At 43.9% G+C, this 23,073-nt stretch overlaps 2 protein-coding genes across 5 annotated transcripts in view; one reads left to right on the plus strand and one right to left on the minus strand.

The window, feature by feature from the left end:
* Positions 1-23,073, minus strand: part of LOC134845296 (RB1-inducible coiled-coil protein 1-like) — a 524,841-nt gene that overhangs the window by 200,710 nt on the left and 301,058 nt on the right. The window lies entirely within an intron of this gene.
* Positions 1-23,073, plus strand: part of LOC134856779 (uncharacterized) — a 151,419-nt gene that overhangs the window by 27,792 nt on the left and 100,554 nt on the right. The window contains exons 6-8 of one of the 4 annotated variants that reach the window (XM_063873049.1): positions 9-146; positions 365-435; positions 6,995-7,216. In XM_063873049.1, coding sequence (XP_063729119.1) covers positions 9-146; positions 365-435; positions 6,995-7,216 — 431 coding nt within the window. The remainder of the gene's footprint in view (positions 1-8; positions 147-364; positions 436-6,994; positions 7,217-23,073) is intronic. The other 3 variants (XM_063873050.1, XM_063873052.1, XM_063873051.1) reach the window with 3 other exon arrangements.

Below are 23,073 nucleotides of genomic sequence, written 5' to 3' on the forward strand. Positions count from 1 at the left end.
TTTGACAGCGTTGTCCAAGTTAGCGGATGATTTGAGGGATGATAAAGTTTTGTGTGAGCTGAACTTTGCAACGACAGAGAAAGGGAGGAGATTTGCGCTGCAGAAGTACCCTTTGCTGGCCGAGGAGACAAAACACTTCACTCAAGGTTAGACAGAGAGCAAGAACTTTGAGTTGGAAAAGATGTAAAGTATGAAAAACAAATCTGTTCAGAATTGTCGATTTTTTCACCACGCCAAACTTCATTGCATCCATTCATTGCCAACGTTAAATAGACTTTTCAAAATTGAATTTGAAAGGGGGTAACGGAAAAAGAGCCGAAAAGATAAGAGCAATCGAAAGTTTCACTGAATCCATGAGTTTCAGAGGACATCATGCGGCTGAGACATCAAATAATGACGCCGGAGAAAATACTCACCCGATATTATGATCTACAGGTCGGAAAAAACTCAAACAATTTTTCTTTTCGTATTATCAGTTTGATAAAATGCTATTTTTTTGCAGCTAATTCTACTTATGTACAGATAAAATGCTAAGATAAAATGTGAATTAATCTCAAAGTTCAAACATTAAAAAGTGAGCGAGTATTCTCTCCGCCGGAGAGAACGAATACATCAAATTCATAACGTCAATACCGGTTATAAAAAATTACAAATATATTAAAATCATAAATGCTGCAATTCACAACTTTCCCCTTGATAGGAAAAAAAACAAATACGAAGTAAAAGGTAGCTGACCCTTTTCTCCACCCAGAGGAAGCAGAAGAAATTTTGACAAACTACAATAAATAAGCACTGGGTTATGCACTATGAAAACATGACATAACAAACGTTTGCTAAATAAGCAGCTAAACTAAGTTAATAAATGAATTCTCAGAGTGAAACCGATGGAAAACTTAGCACGTAAGTGTTACATTAATAGTAACTGAAAAAACTAAAGATAGAAGAGGGAGAGTAAAAACTTTTTATTAGCACTGCAGGTGTGTACTGAGTGATCGAAAAGAGAAAAAAGTTAACCAACTTAAGGCAAAGTGAACAAAAGCTTACTGAATTAGTTTTTCTCATCTTCCATGAAATTTCCAATTCCGCGTTAAAGAATTCACTTTCCAAATTTCATTGAAGTTGTCCAAAGCTACTCTCAATGATTGATCTGGAGTGGATTGAGAAAATTGGAATTTCTTATCCGAAGGAATTGGGGATGAAGTCTGACCGTCCCATCCGGATTGTAGATGATGGTCAAGAATGATCGGGTTTGCCGCTAAACCAGCCGGTTTGTCTTGATAATCTATAATGTTTATGCATGGTCTCTTATGCAAAACTGAGGAGGTCCTACAATTCGCCCCGATCGACGATGTTTGAACTTGTTACCGGTGATGTTATTGTTGTTTAAAGATCCTTGGCCAGACGGGTTTTCGTCCGAAGACTCGGTTATCTCGAAGATCGGGAAGTCTACCGTCGCATCGTTTTGTGATATCTGCTAATCCTGCGGATAGGCAGGTTGCGTGGCTTCTATAATTGTTGAAAACTGTGTGATTGGTGGAGTTTGAATCCGGCTCCGTCCTGCGGGCATGATGCTGAATGCGCAATCAAGCGGATCTGACAATGAAGCTTATCAAGCGTTTTGCAAAAGCGGTGAATAGTCAAGCGGTGACCAAAAGCTCACTGAATTAGTTTTTCTCATCTCCCATGAATTTTCCAGTTCCGCGTTAGGCAATTCATCCTCTGACTTTGATTGAGTTTGTCCAAAGCTACTCTCAAGGACTGATTTTTCGAGAGAGGGATAGTAGGTCCGCTGAAGAAGAGTCTGATGAGCTCGCTACTTGGTCGTTGGAGTGGATTGAGAAAATTGGATTTTTCTTATCCGAGCCGAGGGAATTGAGGATGAAGTCTGACCGTCCCATCCGAATTGTAGATGATGGTCAAGAATGATCGGGTTTGTCGCTAATCTAGCCTGTTTGTCTTGATAATCTATAAGGTTTATGCATGGTGTCTTCCTTCTGCAAAACTGGGGAGGTCCTAAAATTCACCCCGATCGTCGATGTTTGAACTTGTTACCGGTGATTTTATTGTTGTTTAAAGATCCTTGGCCAGACGGGTTTTCGTCCGAAGATTCGGTTATCTCGAAGATCGGGAAGTCTACCGTCGCATCGTTTTGGGAGATCTGGTAATCTGGCGGATAGTCAGGTTGTGTGGCTTCTATAATGGTTGGAGACTGTGTGATTGGTGGAATTTGGATGCGGCTCCAACCTGCGGGGATGATGCTGATTGAAAAATCAAGCGGATCCGACCATGAAGCTTAGCCGTCTAAAATCTCTGTTTTTTGTGTTATCCCGAGCTTTATGAGAGTCTCAGGTGGGAAAATTAGGTTTCGGTTATCTAATACTATCAGAAATATAACATTCCGTAATCAAATCTCTACAAGGGAAACCTCCAGCAATCCATTCCCAGCCACTAATACATTAGGTGTCCAAAGGAAGTAGCATTGGTTTGTCGCAAGCTAATTAAACTGTGTTTTTGAACTCTATTTTGTCCGCTAAGATTTGTTTCTACCCGGTTTGGCTGAGGATTTTGAGACTCTGGTTCTTTTGTCGTTATCGGAAGTAGCTTGCTCAGTTTGAAGCCTTATCTTGTGGCCTAGTAACTGTCTGTTTTGCTTTCATAGTCCGCTTTGAGCCTACTTCAAAATCAGAGTTAGGAAGAACCGGACAGGAAACATTTCCTCTAAACGAACGAATATTAGACGAGTTTGATTTCCGTAGGACGAAATCGGACTTTCTGATAATTCTTCCGTCGAAAAAATTATCGTGGTTTTTGAAGCATTTATAATTTTCTGGTTCTGTTTTCACAAAAAGGATTTCCGTTTATGCTCTCCATAATATTCCAAAGTATACTAGCTTTGAAAAAACTTTGTAATGGCATTCGAGATAATGAAGATTTGGATGGTGAAGGGTAGTTATAGCCTCCGAAACTAGTTTTTTTTCAGGATTATTATGTCCTTTAATCTGTCTTTGATCCGGTCGTCGGACACTAAGTCAAGTGCCCTTCCTTTGCTTAGGAATGATTTTCCTTTGTCTAAAACTCCATCTGATAACTTATCAGAGGCTAATTGTTTACAGATTTTGTAGGATTTTCTTTTGAATTGTATCTAAAAGGTGAAAAATTAATTTTGATTGGAAGGAGGAACGTAGGTTCCAGATAATTTTTGACACCGCGTGTTGTGAAGTACGTTTTTACGTTTTTGATGTTTCTTGAGCCATTGCTAATAATTTGTTTTTTAAAGTATGTACAAGTTTTTTCGCTAAACCGTTAGAGCGATGATCGCTGCTTAAAAAGACTTAATTTAATATGATTGGAAAATCAATAAAACTTAATGTATTGGCTAGTAAAAAAAGACGCGTGGTCGACAAGAATAAAAAAGCGAATTGAGTTTAAATGAGAGGAACCCTGAAAGAATTCAATCACCGTATTTGATGAAGTGGAAGATCCTCAACTAGAATCCAAAGAACCGGGGAATTGAGTATTTAATTCCTCATTAGGTTCCGATAAAGGTGGTTAATTCGCAGGTTTGGGTACAAGAAATATTACTTTTTATTTTCTTACCAGTTTTTGTGCATTGAGAACAGTTTATACCGTAAAAATAAGTTTGACGGTTTATATGAGGCCACGATTTATACTGAGCAAGGTAATTTGTGCCGAATTGTCCTGGATGGGCCTCATGAAATGTCTTTATAACTACGTTTCTTGAGGTAAAAGCGATAACCAAATTTCCATCCATGTAACGTAACCCATCGATTTCGTGAATATCTCGAATAAACTGGTTTAAGTAACGGAAATTTTCATTAACCTTGTCTACTCTAACTCGAAACGCTTTGACGAAAAGACTTAGCATTGGGTCTTCCTCTCTTATTAGGGCTACCAATGTAGTGTTGAATAAGGTGTTTAAGTCTGAAGGCATTCAGGCAACCTCTGACTATTTCGGTAATTAATCAGAACTTTTTGATAAGACAGGGAATTCGACTGAAACTTGAATACCGGGAGGGATTGATTACGGTTTGATTATTGGACATATTTACGCTATTTACAATTTTAGCATCCCGAGGAGTAATAATCAGGCTACAATTATGATCTAAAAGTTTTAAAAAGCAGAATTTCATAAGGAAAGAATATTTGAAAAATCTGAAAAAGTAAATTTGGAATTGCAAAAATCAGTTCTGTTGTTTTTTAAGTTACAAATTGGAAGAGTCGAGTTAATAAACTTTAGAACAGAAGAAAAAAAGTATTTACATTATCTTTCGTAATAAGACTTTTCCAAATTAGTGCCACTATTATTGCAGTTCATATTTCTATTATCTGTTGGATTTTTTGCTTTGATGAGTTTAGTGATTGTAGCGACCACAAATTCTTTGTTGTAACGGGATAGGGTGTTGCTTTTTCTGATGGGATTCTTGAAATTAGATCCGTGAAGCCCATATCTTTAGCTGCCAGTAGTTTGATTGTAAAGTTAAAGTGTACGTTTAATTGTTAAAATGTACGACCCATCTAGTTAGACGACTATGATATGTTTTATTTCCTTGTTGAGGTGAAAGTGCTGAAAAAGGGGCTTTATGATGAAGAAAAATTTGAAATTCCGAGCTGTAAAGATAAGTCTTATAAAGCTCGACTGCCCAAACAACTCCCAAAAGTTATAAAGTGGAATATTTAGTTTCATGCGGATTCAAAAACCTTGATGCGACTTTTAGTCGATCTAGTTCCCTTTTTGCCGCATCGAGTAAAGGAAGGGGAACACGTCTACCTTTCAGTTGAATTGGGTTTAGTGGTTCATGAAAGTGATTTTTTTGTTTTTTTTATTTCTTCAATCGGAATAAATAATTGTATGAAAAAATCGGTTAAAGTATCTATCTCTTTCAATTTTTCGGGTGGGAAAATTAAATTATTAGACTTTTGATCCTCTTGGTCTGGTAGTGAAGAAAGTGTTTCTAAAAGACTTCTAATTCCACTTTTGGCAGATTATCGTTTCCTAGAATGTTTATCGCGTGGGCTTCTGCGAAGAAAAAGTGACATTCGATGTGAGACCATCCATTTGAAAAGATAGGGATTATTATTTGGCCAGCGACATTTATTGCGTTATCTGTAAATCCATGATATAAATCTTTCGTCGGTTGATCCACCAGATAAATTTTCAGGTACCTATCGCGTAGTTTTAATTCATGAAGTTTATTGCTTTTGAGGCAGCTCACATCGCTGGCCTGTATATTAAGGATCACTTGGTTTTTTTAAATAATTTCTCTTTGTTATAGTAAATAGTGGTTACATTTAATACAGAGTAATAGAGTAATCATCGTTGTCGCTGTGCCTGGATTCTGATTCTGACCTTGCGCTGATTACACTACAACATTCTTTGTTTACGCGGTCATTATTTATATCCGTTGGTTCTGATGAATAACTAAAATCTGTATTATGAGCAGTTTGAATTTCTACCATATTTACTTTTTTACGGCGAGATTTACAAGGTCTGGAGGATACAAATGTCCTCTGTTTTTATAGGATGTACAATGTACAAGTTGTGTCTTTTGCTGGACAAACCGCCAGGTGACCTTTGGAAAATATGCTGTCGCAATTTCATACAGGCGTTAATCCGCTCGATATTTAAGACTTGGTTCCCTTTTTTTAATTAAAATGATAAAAATGTTTATTTACAGATGGTCCCTTGAATTCAAAATTGTTCATCAATTTCATCCGGTTCGTTATTCCTTTTTCATAGATTAGTGCCACATTTAATGCTTCTAGGGGGTGAGAGGGTTTTTGAGAGATGTTTTCGTTGGATGTCTGAGTTCTTCATATTGTTAATAAAATGTCTCTTATCCATTCATCTTCTCCTGCAAGAGCTCCCCAAAATTGTTCCAGCGATTATCTATCTCTCTGTTTTTTGTTTAGGAGCGTACGTCTCCAAACGTAACTTTCGATTTCCTCACAAACGCTATGGACAAGTTGTCTCAGAACTCTTTGAAGGAGGTTGCGAGAATTATCACTCAATATTATTCAAGCTCGATTGAAGTTTCTTATCCGTTTCTTCGATTCTCATGCCGTTGAATCGGTTCGTTTTGGTCTTTATTGATGCCCTTTCCTCATTATCGTATCTCTTTTGCACCCAGAATTTTCTGTCTAAGCGAGCTGTTTTCTGTGCTTCTGTTTCGCTATTTGGCTGACTTTATAGAAAAGGTGGTTGTGGATGATGCCTTTCTATAGAATTCGGAAATTTTTTTATATCAATATTCTCCTTCGCTATCACTGCAATTTGAAAAAGATCATCCCACTCCTCCCAAGGAATTAGTTGGTCCACCATTTGATTTTGCCAAAACGAAGGTATATCTCTCAGATTGGAATCGTTACTGTTTGATTGCGCCATCAAAAAATGCTTCTTTGTTGCAGATAATTCTACTTATGTACAGATACAATGCTAGTTAAAAAGTGATTTAATCTCAAAGATAAAACATTAAAAAGTGAGCCTGATTTCTCTCCACCGGAGAGAATGAATACATTAAGGTCATAACAAATTGCAATTAAAATAAAATAATAAAATACTGCAACTCACAACACAGTTTGACAAAAAAACTTTCTTCATTTGGCGTTCACCATCCGGTGCGCTCACATTCGGCACGAGAGGAGTATTCCGTTGAAATTAAAGTTCGCTTGTCAATTGAAATTAAAGTTAATTGTCGCTTGTTACGTATTGTCGCTTTTTACGAACTGTCACCTGATACGATTTGTCGCTTCTTGGTAAACATGATCATAGATCATGCATTGAGGAGAGCTTTGTCTATGCTTATAGATTGCCAGGAAGAATGTCTGACTCAAAACCACCACTTAAAATGTTATTATTTACCAAAAGAGCGTTCTAATCAGCTTCCAATTTGCAACTTCGCGGAAAGTTTTTTCAATATTGGAGGTGTGCTCATTTGTTATTATGCCTGTTGTTCACTTGCTTTGTTGTGGTTAGATGAAGCTGAATGCCTGTTCCATTGGGTTCCAGAAGTGGTTCCTCGTCAACATTGTGGCCATCTTCTTCTCCGTGATCGAGTTCCTCTTCTCCCTGTTGGGGGATGTGGGAAGAGAGCAGGATGTGAGCAGTCTATTCCTGGTCTCTTCCCCGCTTTTCTGGGTGCCCTTTCTCATCCGCTCAGTCATGATGGTAAACCTGAAGGCCACTATGATAGTGCCGGTGAGTTTCCTTCTTTAAATGTTCAATATTTTGTCAAATAGGAGAAAGCAAATGTGGAAACAAATATCTTACTGAAGTAGAGTTTCACCATTGCAACCTGATTGGAACTCTTCTGAGCTGCTGGCTTTTTTTATTAGTTTAGTTAGAGGGGGAGAGGGGTTGGAGGAATTTCTGCGCTGCTTTGAGCATGACATTTTGAGCACTTTAAAAATAATTTGACCAAAAAATTGCATTTTTTCGGCGCGCGTTCTCCCCTCAAATTTAGTTATATTGAAAAATTAGAAAATACTTGATGTTGGTCGGCCAAATATGGATCTTGCAAAATTATATCAAATGGGGACCCTTTGAAAAAATTAGCAATCAGAATCCCCCCCGTCAGGCACGCTACTGATTAGACAGATTGAATTGAAATTTATATCATCCTAACTTCATTTTACCAGTATTTTGATCAGTTCCGCCCCATTGTCAATGCACATAATAAAAACCAATTGAACGCAATTTTGGGACGGGAATGACTGGGTTTTTGGTGTTGAAGTGTCCGAACAGAAATGTCTGGGTTTTTGTAGCGGGAGTGTCTGGGGCGTAACTGACTAGTAACGAAAGACGTAATTGACTAGCTCTAATACGTTTTAAAGATCAAATTGTTGGATGATTCTATTCGAATCTTGTTACGTTGATTTTACAAATTTTATACAATTTTTTTTCCAAATCCTGCTCTTAAAAAAATTAAGGAGCTTGCAACACTTGCGCGATACACAAGTTGTTAAGCTTAGCACATTTTCATCTTTGCTGGATTAGTTAAAGTAGTTTCAACATCAATTGAACAAAATATCATCCGACGAAAAATAAAAAAAAAACAGTAGTTTACTTCAAAGTAAGCCCAACGCACTACAGCGAACCTACAAAAATCAATCAGTAGCACCCAAAACTTTTAAAGTACTAGCCAATTTTGGTCAACTTCAAAAACATTTTTTTCGTTCAACACTCATTTTTTCACAATATATATAAGAGAAAAGTAGTGTTGTGATTTACGTTTTGTCTCTCTTAATTTGAGCTCTAGTTCCTAATTAGACGCCCGCTAGTTTAGGTCTATTCAAAACCCATTTGACTTCGCGGCACTTTTCTAATTCTATTGAGACAAGACAGTTTTTATTCAATCCTTTGGTTGAATTAGTCTTTAGTAAACCAATGGTATATGAACACTTCTTATTATGGCGCAGTGTAATATTCGCCCAAAAACTACACAGTGATGGAGCGTAGAAAAAGTACCTATAGACGACTGGCCGGCGTCATTTACCTAAATTCTAATTGTTTTTCACCGTCTCGACCTAGCCAGTTAGTTTTCTGGTCTGTTTCGGGCTAAGTAAAAAGTTACTAATTTCAGGCCATCAGTCAAACGACTTTTGATCAGCTTCCGTTAAATGCGAAGAAAAACACATAGCTGGGTCTCGGATCCCCAGACTACATGATTGCTAATTAAGACATGGCCCGAAAATCCTATTTTATTATGTTTTTGCTTACGACATCAGAGTAGCTAAAAACTCAGGTTGTCACAGTCCTTCACCATATGATGTCTCTTGGGGCCGAGCCTCCGATTACGTGCTTTTTCTGTAAGAATGTCCTTGATACTCCCAATTCGTGGCACGGGAGGGTACTGCTCCTTCCTTCTTCCCCACTGAAGCCTCCTTTCAGTCTCCTGCGCAATCGTCACGATAAGAGGCTTCGTTTTTTATATCGTTCTCGTCCGACTGTCTCTCATTAATTCGGTTGTTGTTGTGTTTTTTGTCACTTTTTAGACAAAAATGGCCATTTCCCGCATTTCTCAGAAATAGACTGTCTGCAATCGAATTTTCGAAAACTGAAAATTCCAGAATATTTAGCCTCTTTTTCAACAATACATGATCACTAATGCCTCTATTGTCTTTTTCGTGCTGCGACGGAAGGTTCTGCTGTGTCAATCCGGAATAATGGCACAAACTCCCCGGACAGTCCCTTCAATGTCCACATTGATCGCATAACGCCGGGTTATCGCCAAGTAGTGTTCCAGTTCTCTATATTTACCTTTACAAACCGCATTAGAAAATTTGAAGCTTATCTACTCCACCTCAACTCACCGCGTTTCATAAATGGCATCGTACTACATTTCACTGCCTTTCAACATTTTCACAAAATTCGCACTATGAGGAGTGTTCTAGATAAAATTTCTTTTCTGGCTATTTACGTCATCTCGCCATAAAATTTCTTTTCGCTCTTGCTGATTAAAAAGTTGGGATTTGGCACGGCCACGCACCCGTTAAAATTAACCTTTTGTCACTCACCAAGTATAATCAGTTGTTTATGCTGTCGTCCTCAATATAAAAACTAATAAATTCTGTGGCTAGTAAAGGTAATGAGGTACTCACCCTATTATAACGAGCGTACCCAAACCCTACCCGGTCGCTTCACAGTGAACACGTGTCTTACACAAGTTAAAAATTTCAGTCGAGTTTATATAGGTAAATATACTCACCTATGCTCTTTATTTATATGTAAAAAGCATCAACAAAAATTTTCATTGTCATTCAACAATTGCAACAGTTCAACAACTCTCAACTGCTTCTAACAATATCCAGGTCTGCTTTTAATTCAGCCTAAAGCACAAAAACAATTAAGTTTCTCTCCCTCTCTCTTCATTTCATTCTCGTGTCACATCTTCATCTTCAGTCAATTGCATCTTGTTCTTATTCTTGTTCTTCTGTCTCACTTTCTTCTAGGTTTTTCTCCAGCATGTCCACGGAGTTGCGGGCCGTGGCCCAACTCTCCTGCTCTAACAGCCTCGGTTTGCAACAAGGCGCTTAAGTTTCTCTCCTTCTCTCCTCATTTCATTCTCGTGTCACATCTTCATCTTCAGTCCATTGCCTCTTGTTCTTGTTCTTCTGCCTCACTGTCTTCTGGGACTTTCTCCAGCATGTCCACGGAGTTGCGGGCCGTGCCCCAACTCTCCTGCTCTAACAGCCTCGGTTTGTAACAAGGTAGCAGGTCCACATTCACCCTTTGCTCCGGGTTCCTGCAAAAGCTGTTGTGCAGACACAAGCTCACATTCCGTTCTAGGTCAGCTTGTAAGACCTCTCTCTTTTCGGCTTCAGTAGCACAAGACGCTCCAGCTACTCGCTTCACCGCCGTGGTAACATCGTTTCTGTGCGTTAGGAATGCTCTCTTATAGGCTCCGGTCCTATATCTAGCTGGAAGGATTGATAGGCTTCCGTGTTCCTGGACATATGACGCTTCGCGCGTTCATACATCCATGACGTCATCACTGCACGGAACCAAGGCATCAACCTTTGCTTTGACCATATCCTCTCAATGGCTTTGGGTATCCTCAGAACCTTTGGGTATCCTCAGAACTTCACGTTACTTAGTTGCTCGGGTGTCGGCACAGCCGTCTCCTGCTCACTCGTGCCCGCGTTAGCTTCTAACCATCTCACCGCCAACATGGCACTAACCACTACAATTGACACTGGTTGATTTTGGTCGGGCAACCCCGTGGAGTAAAATTCCTCCATGTCTCACACTAATACCAGATTCCCGCGTTTGGGGTACCATAACGTCTGCGCCAGGCAGTGACAAGGATACTCCCCATGGGCCATCAAGATGTTTCTTCGGGTCCGTTACCCTGAGGCTCCCAGCAACGGTTCTACTTCTGTCAGGATCCTATGTACGTCGTCTTTCTCATCAATGGTGGGGACTTCTGCGGGTAACACCACACTCGCCTTCTTTCTCTGGAATTCACTCACGTTACCTTCACTCAACCTCATGAAATCTTCACCCACTATATCGTGCAACTCGCCTTCAGATCTCATCGGGACGGCCCGAATGATCTTCGTCAGTAAATCATACGACCTTTCTGACATCTTGGCCAATCTCACGCACTTTGGCACAGAGAAGAGTTGGTCGACCAACACCTCTGCTGCGTCCTCTGGTCCATTGCCACCATTTGTGTGGGGTGCCTACCATTGCAACATGTTGCGGAGCTGAAACCCACAGATATTTCGAACAGGTAGGTCTATGATAGGCCTCACTGTCTTTCAAATTCATCTCGTTCTCTAGAGCTTCTCGCCAACGTCCAATCTTCTACTCAGTCTGCAATTCTCCAGGGAACACTTCCACACTCAAGGACGTAACCAGCTTATCATACTGTAAAATCTCAAGGCATTGATCAAGTTCTTTTCCGTTACTCCGTGGCAGTCCGCAATCAACTCCATTTCAATTTTGTCCTACATGCCTAACTTCCCATACAATTGAGCTAGTTGGCGATGTTGCTCACTCAGCGTGTTCAGGCAATGCCCCGAACCGCACATGTGTCCATCCATTCCACTACTGTAGGCTAGATAGGTGCCCTGTCTCAACCAATCACTTGAAAGATTTCCCTCAGACGGTCCCGTGGATAGCCCGCTCTTCTGCTTCGTTATTCCCAGAGCTAGAGATGGTGTATCATAGCCAAATCGTGTAGACTCGCGTCATCATCCAAATCCAATGCGACATCTGCCGTCATATCACAGATTAAACCGGCGTTTGGATGTGGACACCCGGAAGGCTTCATGAGCTCCCACATAATTACTAAGCTGGTCTTCAAGGGACCGTCCCAAGAACCACATTCAAAGCTCACTTGCCCCTTTAGCTCGGGAATCGAGGGCTCAACCACTCGTTCCTCCAAAATGATTCCCAGCTTGGGTTGATCCACCATTAACATGCCAGCTTTCTTGACTCGCTCGACCCAGAAATCAAGTACCATAACCTGCTCGTAGTCAAAATTTGCTTCCCTGGCTTCCTTGTCCACGAAGGGATTATACGCCATCCCTGGTATGCCTGACACATATTGGCATGACTTCAACTTCCCCAATGTTGCATAGTCTTTCTGTTCCCTGATTGCTTCAATTGACTCCCGGCTTACTTTTAACTCCTTGTTGGAATGTTTTCTCACTTCTTCTAACCTGCGATAGCTTTCTATGTCGTCAGATTTTTTACTTGGCATGAGCAGCGGCTGATACAACTCAGGAGAGCCCTCAGAAAGTTTCGTTCACGACCAACTCACCCATGCTGAAGGATTTTCACACATTCTTCCAACACGGGGGTGGGGATACGGTCCACCACCAACCTCACAAAGCGAAGGGCATCTTTACGCTTAGCCCAGGCTATCGCCGAATTGTCTTTACTAATCAAAACTCGCAGGGCTTCAATCAATTCCAGTTCCTGCTCCTTTGATTTCGAGTCCTTGTTGGCCTCATATTCCAATTTCTTGATACTCATTAGGAACCAGGCCAGTCGTACTTGCAAGTCAGTTCTTGCACACGGATAGGCCAGGTATGCTGCCACCTTCGCATGTGCATGCATCGTCTTCCCAAAGTATTTTTGGAGGGCCGCACTCCAAGAGATTTCTAACAGTCTTTCCAGCCGGATTTCATTTGCCTCCGATGACATCACAGTGCCATATTCCTTTGGATTCAAATGAGAGTTATCCGTCAGTTCTTTCAAATACTCTTGCATGGCGGGCTTCTCGCTCCAGGCCATCAAATGCCCCTCGCTGAGTTCCTCGCCTTGAGCATCTCCACATAACCCCTCGCGGGATCTCCCATGTGGACTGCGTCGGGCACTGTGATCCAACTGTACTCGACCACACCGAGCTTCTCCTCCAGTTTTATCAGCGCCATGTTGGTTCGTGAGGGCTTGTAATTGTTGAGTCATCCAGATCCACACTGACTGATGGCTTCCATTTTGAGCTTTGTGTCCGCCAAGGTCCGTGCGCCTTGCTTCGACCTTGTAGCTGTTGAAGTCAAACCTGCCATTAGCATAGGGGGTATCAGGCGTTCTCTCCGGCCAACGCTGCACCAACTCCCTGTCCACTCTCACTTGGACGAGCTACTTTTGCCAACGAGGCCACCACTGCGTTCGCCCTTGTCTTCACTACTTTCTGATTCACAATTTGCCTACTGTTCTCCCCTTCAATCTTTTGAGCCCTTTCTTGGCTTGCCTGACGGGCAATTTCATCACAACCTGATTTTCATCGGCACTGTCCTCCGAAACTGACTCGGTCAGAACGTCAGACTCTACGGAGCTTATTAGCTTCCCTACAACCTCGCGCATGATGGGTTGGTTCAACCCCGCCTTCATTACGGACTGCGTCCCGTACCTGCGTATCACGTCCCATGTCCTTTCCATGAAGGTCACTCGGTTCTAGGTCACTCCTGCCTTTCGTTCAAATTCACTCTGGTATCTCTCCCTTTCTTCTTCAAGCAACGTGCTCAGGAAGGAAACCCTCATAGTCTCGTCGATTCTTCTCCTCCTTTGTGACTCATGGAGCAGCTTCTGTATGTCCTTTCTCCGGTAATTCATTCCCAGGCCTATGGGATCCACTGGGGATAAACTGGCTGGCGCCTCCCTCGTGGGGGACATGAAAGACGATGGTGTCATCAACAATAGATTTTCATCGACTTCCCCATCGTCGTCTTCACTGAACTGGTATTCCAGCAAGTCTCTCTCCAACGCTCCTAAGTCCAATCCATTTGACTTGTCTCCCTTTCCCTAGATATGATCGTCATCCTGATTCAGCTGCTCATCATCGTTTGTGTCTGGTCTCGGCCCAGATCCCGAAGGCCCGTGTCGCATATCCGTGCCCGAGTCCGGCCTTGCCGGTACGGTCAGGTCCCCGCGTGGTAGAACAACTCGTCGTTAACCAGGAACTCCAACGACTCGTCGCCATGTGGCGCCAGCTCGTCGACCGTTATGTCTGTGCCTCCCCTAAGTTCCTTAGACACTTCCAATAGCAATACTTTCATCTCTTTTGTCCACCTTAACCTGGACCAATCGTATGCGGGTGTGTACACACTACTCCACTCATCGGCGGACACGTCATGCTTTCTCGAAGGTGGTGCTTTTATCTTCTTTTGACTCCAAGCATCTGGGAAACTGAAGTCAAAGGTGTGCATCGCCGCCACATTCCAACTAATGAATCCCTTCAGTCCATTTCCGCGTTCTATCTTCCGCGTCACGGGCGGCACCAATACAGGGGGCAATAGCAGGAGACGTGACTCCCAACAGCATCCTCCTTATCGGCAAGTACCGAGGACACTGGCTCGGTAGTGACCTGGATCCGGTCAGCCATGTATCCTGGTTCTTCTTGACGTGTGCAAAAGCCTCCGGCCAAGCCGGGACCCGCATCGCCTCTCCCATGTCTTTCACCACTGGTCGCAAATTCCAGAGTCTAGGGTTAAACTGGATGTGGGAAAGGTCTACATCATCCATGCGGCACTTGAAACTGTTGTCAAAGTCTATCAGTATCCATCGTGGCTCCGCAATTCTCCCGAATAATCTGTCTTCACTGCACTATCCTCTTAGCTCCTTCTGTTCCACCCAACTCAACACGGAACAATCCACAACGGAGACTATGTTAACATACAACATCGAGTTCCGGTACGCCTTCACTTGTACGTCTGGAAACACGTATGACATGACCGGTCCGTACACCACCGTGACGAGCTCCCTTAGTCCGTGGACCAGAGCCAGCGGGTCGATCCTCATCATTACAGCCAGATCTGTCAGCAAAGGCATGCCAAAATACTGTTTGAACTCACTCACTCCCGTTGCCGCCTTGTCCTCTCATGTGACACTCCTGTTCTGTTGCAGGAGGTACTGGAGCAAGAGTTTCCTCATTTTTCGGTATGAAGTGGTTTCCAACTGCGCGTTGAATTCTGGACTCGCTCCCTGCAGTTGTTCGAGATATCGTAAAAGCACGAACAAATCGCCCAACCGAACATAGGTCATTGCAATCAGGGTAAGGAGTCCATCGAACCTCAGGTCCCTTCACAAAAATCTCATGATTAAACGTCACATAAAATGCCAATACCAGAACAATTCATAATTTTCGGATGTCCTTGACGAAGCTCTCGATCAGATTCCGGGAGGCCCTCGGGTAACACGTAAACAGGAAGGATGGCGTCCATACCACTCCCATTCCTCCCACGATAGTGTCAGATCTCTCACATTGTGCACTCTTGGTCAAAATAGCCGCTTGGAAATTATCTAGCGATATCTTGTTTACGTCTTGCCTCAATTGTAGCAGCATGCCTCCGGCTAACTCCCTTTCGTTGAACAAGTTTCTCGGATATTCGTGTATTTCCTTGATTACTGCTGGCCCGTGCTCGAAAGCATCTTCTCGTAAGGTACACACTCCCGGCGATAAACACAACCATGAATTGGTTTGTGGTTTCGTCTTCAAGACCAACGCCATGAGGTTTTCTTCTGCTGATGTCAGATTTCTTCTGACCGTCCTTCCCTGCTCTTTTCTAGCATAATCCACTTCTCCGAACCAGAGGTCATCTGCCACCTGTTGTACTAACAAGTGATCATCATCTACTCCTGGCCTCCATTTCAGTAACCTGGCGAAGTTGGACAGCTCCAACTCCAGGACTTCGTCCAGTACCGACCGAATCGTACTGCAATCTTTGAATCCCTGGATGACATTGGAAATGTCCGCCCAGACGGCAGGAAGTTCGTAGTGGATAAAAGTTATTGGGGTCAACTATTTTGTTCGACGCGGATATGATCAAGCTGAATCGTCCCTCTGCAAGAGTTGTAACCATTGGGTACACAAATTGCAAGGGTTGTGGCAATGCGGCGTATCCCGTTGATAACACAAAAATGATCTTCACCACGTTCTTAGTGAAGTGTCGCTGCACTGATGTCTCTACCTCGGTCATGGCTGAGAGCAACGTCATGATGCCCCCATGACTTCATTGCTTGGGATTGGTCCATTTGTGAGACGGCACAACAACCCTCTGCTCTGCAGGTGGTCATTCGAGCCAGCAATTATTATCACCTGCGGATCCATGCTGACCGTCCTCTGCACGCTTATTGTCGTGCCCACTGATTAACCCCTGTCCAACTTAGGCGCTGTCAAGAATATCAGGCCAAAAGAGAGAACGAGGCGTATAGAGATAATCTGAACGGGCCACTATCAGGTATTTGGCAGCCTTTATATCTAGGGGATCATAGGCAGCAAACAGGCTGTCACCCATTGGTGTCTTCAGTCCCGCGTACCTCTTATCGTTTCCCTTCACCGAGGTCGCTCGGGGATAGTCTCTCGAATACTCACCAAGCGCTTGGCCGGTTGGTTTGGAGAACTGCCGATACATCTTTTGATGCTTATTGTTGCGCTTATTCTCTGTCAGAAATTTGCTCCTGCGGGAAGGCGGTGTTAATTCCCTGGCTCTCCGACGGACGTCCGTAAGAGATCGGGTATTCAAGGGTCCAAAGGTATTGTCTTGAGGCAATCCATCAAGATCCACAAACCTGAGCGTGGTCGCGGAGCTAAACTGTTCCTGTTGCGCAAACAGCCAGTCCACGCCCGGTATTCGATATAATTCCGACACTGTGGGACCGTCTGCATCCATCATCTTCGATGCATCCTCTCGACATGTCAACGTGTTCATGTTCAATTTCGTTGACAAATCCGTTTTATACTGTCCCCAGTCGCTGGGATCTGGACGGTTCCAAAGCATTACACTGCTCGGCTCAATTCCCTCCGCCGGCTTGCCGCTCGTCGCTGGGCTTCCTGCAGAAGCAGGAGTTGCCGTCGCGGGTGGGTTACTCCTCCTCGACACAGTTTGAGAGGTAGTCTGACTCTGATCAATTGGCCTCCCAAGTCCGATCTCTAACGAATGTCTTCTAGGGGGAGGAGCTGTCACCAACCTTTCTCTCACACCTGAGCTTGGAGCAACGGTAGCGGTTGCGCCCGTTTCCCTTGCCAGGGGCCCGAGACGATTGGCGAGTGGTTCCGGCACATTACCCCCAGCACTACCTCCTCCAGTCGAACTGGTCCGAGCCACTGAGTCAGTTGTCCTCAATTCTTGCTCCATTTCCACGATCTTTGTCTGAAACACATCAGTTATCCAGCGTCTCCTTTGTAGAGTATTGAAATGTATCCCATCTCTGATGAGTGCGAGATGATCAGTCATGCGCAGCGTATTCTCAAGATCCATCAGTCGCAGCTCGCTAGGATTGCTTGTCACCAAACTGCGTTCACATCGGGTCATGTTGCCATTCATGAAGTCCGCCACTGGCGTGCTCACCTCCGAGTTCTGCGGTTTTGTGCACAGTACCACGAGTCGGGGTCTGTATTTCTCCTTTAGTTCGTTCAATAGGCCGACTAAACGGGGCTCCCACTTGCCTTCTGTGCTAACAGGGACCATTGAGACGTCATTGGTACCGTGCATTATCACCAACGTATCTAAGTGATCCTCGCCCTAGAACTCCGTCATTTTATTGAGCTGAGCCACGGAGGCCCCTCCAAAAGATAGAACAGTAGTCTGACCACTCATAAAGATTTCGTTCAGATCCCTCGCTAGACTATCTTCAACAACCAATTGACGACTCCCTGGAGGAATTGCCTGGTTGCTTATGGCAGGGTTCCAGCTCATGACATTCAAACAGACTCGAGGCTGCTCCGCAGCTACTTGCACGAATAAGTTGCGTACCGCTAATTTCTTTCTGATGTCCACTACGCGAGATCTCAAAGCAGTCTCGCCACGTGCGGGTCCCGTTGGCACTATGGCTCGTGACGTTCGTTCCGAGCTACTCAAGGAGCGATCAGGGCGTTGGGAAGGGACGACCCTGCCCAGCGACCGGCCACTGGTCCTGTTGATCTCGTCCATCGTCGCTCTGGCTACCTGATTAAATGACTCCTGAAACTGGGGAGGCAAATAGGTGACTGAAGGATCCGGTACCGTATTCCTCGAGTTCGAGGCAGATTGTGATGTCGGCTGAGGAGCCTCGGGCTCCCTCGGGGCGCACAGCTCCTGTGCCTTTGTCCTGGGATGTGTGTCTCTGGATCCATCCGAGGAGTTCGTCGTCGCCAGAACCTCCGGTGACACTTGGCTCGCCCTCGCCATATAAAATTCTTTCAGGTGTCTTATCTCTTCCTCTTTGAGAGCTATTCGCGTGTCATCATATTTCTTCTTCCACTCGTCTCTTTCTCGAGCTATTGCCTTGTACTCCTCCAGCTTGGCATACAGCTCCCTCAGGTCCTTTCTTTTCCAACGTCTCAATAGTCTCCGATGTCTGAACCTCCATCTCACCCATCTTTACTCTCTTCTGTGAAGGAGCAGCCATTGGAGAATCTGCTGAGTGTGACGGGACCGGCCCATCACGTGATCGTTTTGCTCCGTTAAGACGCTGCACTGGTCGAACAGGTAAGGGCATCTCACCTAGCCGGTGATCCCTCTGCTCATCTAGTCCCGGCTCACGAGCCAATTCAAGGCCAGACATTTCTCCTCGCCGCCATCTCATCAGTTTGTTTTGGCCTCTCTCGGTGGTCCCGAACTCGCCGTAGGCCAACATTAAGTCCACTTCCGTGGGGCGGTCCCCACGGCCTTCTCTCCCCATTGAATTCAAGAGTGCGAAGGTGAACATCGCCAAATCCGGGTCTTCTAGTGCAAAATTGCAATCCACCAGACGTTGGTATATCTCGTCTGTCGCCGTTAGGCTCGCTGAGATGAAATCCATCAAATCGTTCGTGTCACTCATCTTCCTTCGTGTATGTCTTGTCGCACTCTTCTGATTGTTCAAGGTCAATAAACAAAGTGGGATCAATCAAGATCTAAAAATCAAATCACGACTTAGAACTATCATTCCAGGCTGTCCCTTTTCTGGGATAAAACATCATTCACATCTTTTAAAAACAATCCATTGAAACTCTATTTCGTTCTTGATTTGAAAGCTAGCACCAAGGTGGATCGTCCAACTGCGATCTTCTCAAGATATCACAACTGAGCGCTATCACCTTTCGTACCTGGAGTGTTCCAGGCTTCCGTGACATGAACATCACTTAAAATATAACCTAACAATAACACAAAATACAAATACCACACATCAACACTATCGCATAACAATCTAATCCCTAATAGTTAACCTGAAATCTGATCCTAGTGCCTAACAAAGACTACTTAACACCTAATGTGGCTCTAGCATATGCCCAGACAGCGTTTTTTATGTATGCAGACTTCTAAGTTGGAGAATCTGCTGAGTGTGACGGGACCAGCCCATCACGCGATCGTTTTGCTCCGATAAGAGGCTGCACTGGTCGAACAGGTAAGGGCATCTCACCTAGCCGGTGGTCCCTCTGCTCACCTAGTCTCGGCTCACGAGCCAAGTCAAGGCCAGACATTTCTCCTCGCCGTCATCTCATCAGTCGGTTTCGGCCTCTCTCGGTGGTCCCGAACTCGCCGTAGGCCAACATTAAGACCACTTCCGTGGGGTGGTCCCCACGGCCTTCTCTTCCCATTGCATTCAAGAGTGCGACGGTGAACATCGCCAAATCCGGGTCTTCTAGTGCAAAATTGCAATCCACTAGACGTTGGTATATCTCGTCTAGAGTCGTTCCTAGGCTCGATGAGATGAAACCCATCAAATCGTTCGTGTCACTCATCTTCCTTCGTGTATGTTATGTCGCACTCTTCTGATTGTTCAAGGTCAATAAACAAAGTGGGATCAATCAAGATCTAAAAATCAAATCACGACTTAGAACTATCATTCCAGGCTGTCCCTTTTCTGGGATAAAACATCATTCACATCTTTTAAAAACAATCCATTGAAACTCTCTTTCGTTCTTGATTTGAAAGCTAGCACCAAGGTGAATTGTCCACCTGCGATTTTCTCAAGATATCACAACTGAGCGCTGTCACCTTTCGTACCTGGAGTGTGTCAGGCTTCCATGACATGAACATCACTTAAAATATAACCTAACAATAACACAAAATATAAACACCACACATCAACACTATCGCATAACAATCTAATCCCTAATATTCAACCTAAAACCTGATCCTAGTGCCTAACAAAGACTACTTAACACCTAATGTGGCTCTAGTATATGCTCAGAAATTTTTTTTTTATGTAAGTAGACTTCTAAGTCTGTCTCTGAAAATATTAAATATACGAGGGCGTATAGCTCTCTCGGATGCAGTTTTCCCCTATTAGGATCATAAACTGGTAAAGAGAGAGAGAGGTCACTCCTCTCTCAACCAGGAAATCCCTAATTCGAGTTAAGGCCAGCACCAAGTTTTCGGGACTTACATGTTGCTTGTTGGTGGCCTTGGTTACAAGAAAACACAAATCTTTACCTGGTATCTGTGATGCGACAGGGGGCAGCGCTATCATCCCTCCCACACCAGGCCTCTCCTTCCACAAAAACTCGATATTCTTTTCCTCTCTCTTAAAGTCAGCCGCTAGTGATGTCTTAAAGCTTACATCTGCAGTTATTGCTATAGCGCACGTACGTTCCGTGAGTATGAAATCCCTGTCCGTGACGAAGACATTGTTTAATTAGTGGTTTGGCAGCTCAAAGTAAGATTCAAAAACTCGTCCGAATGGTGGTTTTTTAACTTTTTCGCCATCCGTTTCCAGCTCTCCGGTTTCCCTCGCCAATTTTAAATTTTTAATCATCAGATTTTTGGTGTGGGTGAGTCCTATCCCCACTCCCCGGACAAAAATATCCATCGACGTCGCCGTCGATCGCCCAAGATCGAGCAGATCGAGATTGGATTCTGGAACGTGTAAAGGACCATCTGGAGCCACCCAGTTGGATTCAGTATTGTCGTAACTGATATATTTGATGCTGTTTTGGTCGACCCCTTGAATCGTTAAGATGATCTTTTACGGGTCTGCTGGCAGATCATGGAGCCATTCGAGTACTCGCAGATTTGTCAATTCTTGATCATGCATTTGTTCTGTCTCCGGTCCGAACTCCACTTCCGGTTTAGAGCAATCTTCGATCCAATCCCACTCTGTGTCGTTGACTAGGTCGATCTCTTGTGGCACCAGCACTTTGTTCAGTCCCACTAGCGAGTCCATCATGTCGCTTAAAAGTATCCTGTCTATGGCAAAATCCTCACCATACGTTTTGTACTTCTTCTTGCCTTTCCCTCTTTTGCTCTGGTGTGTTTCCATGGTGAAGGGAAAATCAGGCTGTGCTCCTCTGTCAACTTCAGTTTTTTCTGGGCTGTCCCAGTCATCTTCGGCATAAGGTAGATCTTCGTCGACCACCTCCACTCGCTCGGTCAATTCCAGGTCCAGTGCTAGATCGCAATTATCTACCACCTCATTCCCGTCGTTTTTGTCACGCCTGTCTCTTTCATTCTCCTCGCAGGCAGAATCCACTATCAAATAGTCTCCCTCTTGCATGTCAGATGGGATACACCAGTCCTCCGATGAGGCATTGTGCGGCTTGATGTTTTTGTAATGAGCTGCTCGTCCGGTGCTCAATCAATAAAAGCGACCTCCTTGGTGTACTTCAGTTATTAGGAATGGACCACGCAATTTTTTGGTTCCCTTTGGTGGAACTACTTCCTGGAACACCCAGACATAATCTCCGACCAATTAAGTTTTTGCATCTGCATTCCTTTTACCAAATCTCCTTTTTGTCTGATTTGCGCCTGTTGCGTGTTCCTCCTGCATAAATCATTGAATTCCTGCTGCCTTCTAATCACATCACGTACGTACTTTTTCGGTGCTGTTTTCTTCCCTTCATAGTCAGGGTAGAAGAACGTTAACGGAAGAATTTTTTCGTTACCAGTTAGCATCATATGCGGACTTATTCCCGTGGTGGAATGCTCTGTGCTGTTGTAAGCGCCCCTCACTTGCAGCAAGTGTCTATCCCAGTCATCCATGTAGCCTGAGCAATAAACTCTCAACATGGATACCAACCTGCGATTTTGCCCTTAAACTAGGCCATTCGTTTGTGGGTGATAAGTGGTCGAGTGGGCCTGTGCCACCTGCGACCTCTTCATTAACTCCTCCGTGAGATCACCCACGAATGCTTTGCCATTGTCTGATTGGAATGTCATGAGGCAGCCGTGCCTCGCTATCCACATATTTATCAAATGATCGCACGTTTCTTCTGCTGATGTTGTCATGCAGTGTGCTGCTTCTGCGTATTTCGTGAAATGATCAATCATTACCAGCATTTGCATGTAGCCCGTGGCTGTCATGCATATCTTCGGATGATCAATTTGCACCACCTAGTTGAACCCTGATGACTATATTGGTTGCAGGGGGAACGTCATTTTCCTAGGGTCCTTTGCCTGTTGACACGACAGGCATGCAGAGATCCACTTTTCCTAGGCCTTATTTAAACCAGGCCATTCGAAACATTTCTGTATATTGTTGTACACTTTGTCCACGCCTTGATGGCCTATCTGATCATGTGAACGAAAGAGCAATTCGATCTGGTATAACTGTGGTAACACTATTGAATTGTATTTGTACAGGACTTTGTCCTCTTCCTTGCGTTTACACGCTACGATTTTGTCTTTTTTCAAGTACAGCAAGTCTTTTTCTTCAGATAAAATTGCTTCAATAGCTGTCTTATAGCTGTCTTATAACTGTGATAATCTTATAGCTGCCTTCCTCTAGATATCAATGGTCAGGTGCTCCGTTCTCGATCCATTTCTTTAGATTGCTCGTCATTCTATCATTTCGTTGAGCCCTCAAGAGGTCCGACAGCCGTGCCTGGCCTTCAGATACGTCTTTACCACGTTCAATTGTCCGCTTATTGTCTCCGGGGCATGTGCATCATCCATCAACTTGACACACCATATCTTTTTCAAAGATGTTGCTTCCTGCACAGATGGTTCCAGGTTGGTAGGGACGACCGTACCATGTGGAAGTAATCTGGTTGGACGTTTCGACACTTCTTTTGGTTCAAGCTCGTCTGCGGCATTATCCACTACAGTGCCCTCCTCATCGGAGGTATACCTGTCTCTGTCCGTGTCCTGATGCATTTCCCGGTCCAACCCGCGCTTTTTCCATTCCACCAACAAGGAATGAGT

Source organism: Symsagittifera roscoffensis, chromosome 1 (genome assembly GCF_963678635.1).
Source record: "Symsagittifera roscoffensis chromosome 1, txSymRosc1.1, whole genome shotgun sequence".
Lineage (NCBI taxonomy): Eukaryota > Metazoa > Xenacoelomorpha > Acoela > Convolutidae > Symsagittifera > Symsagittifera roscoffensis.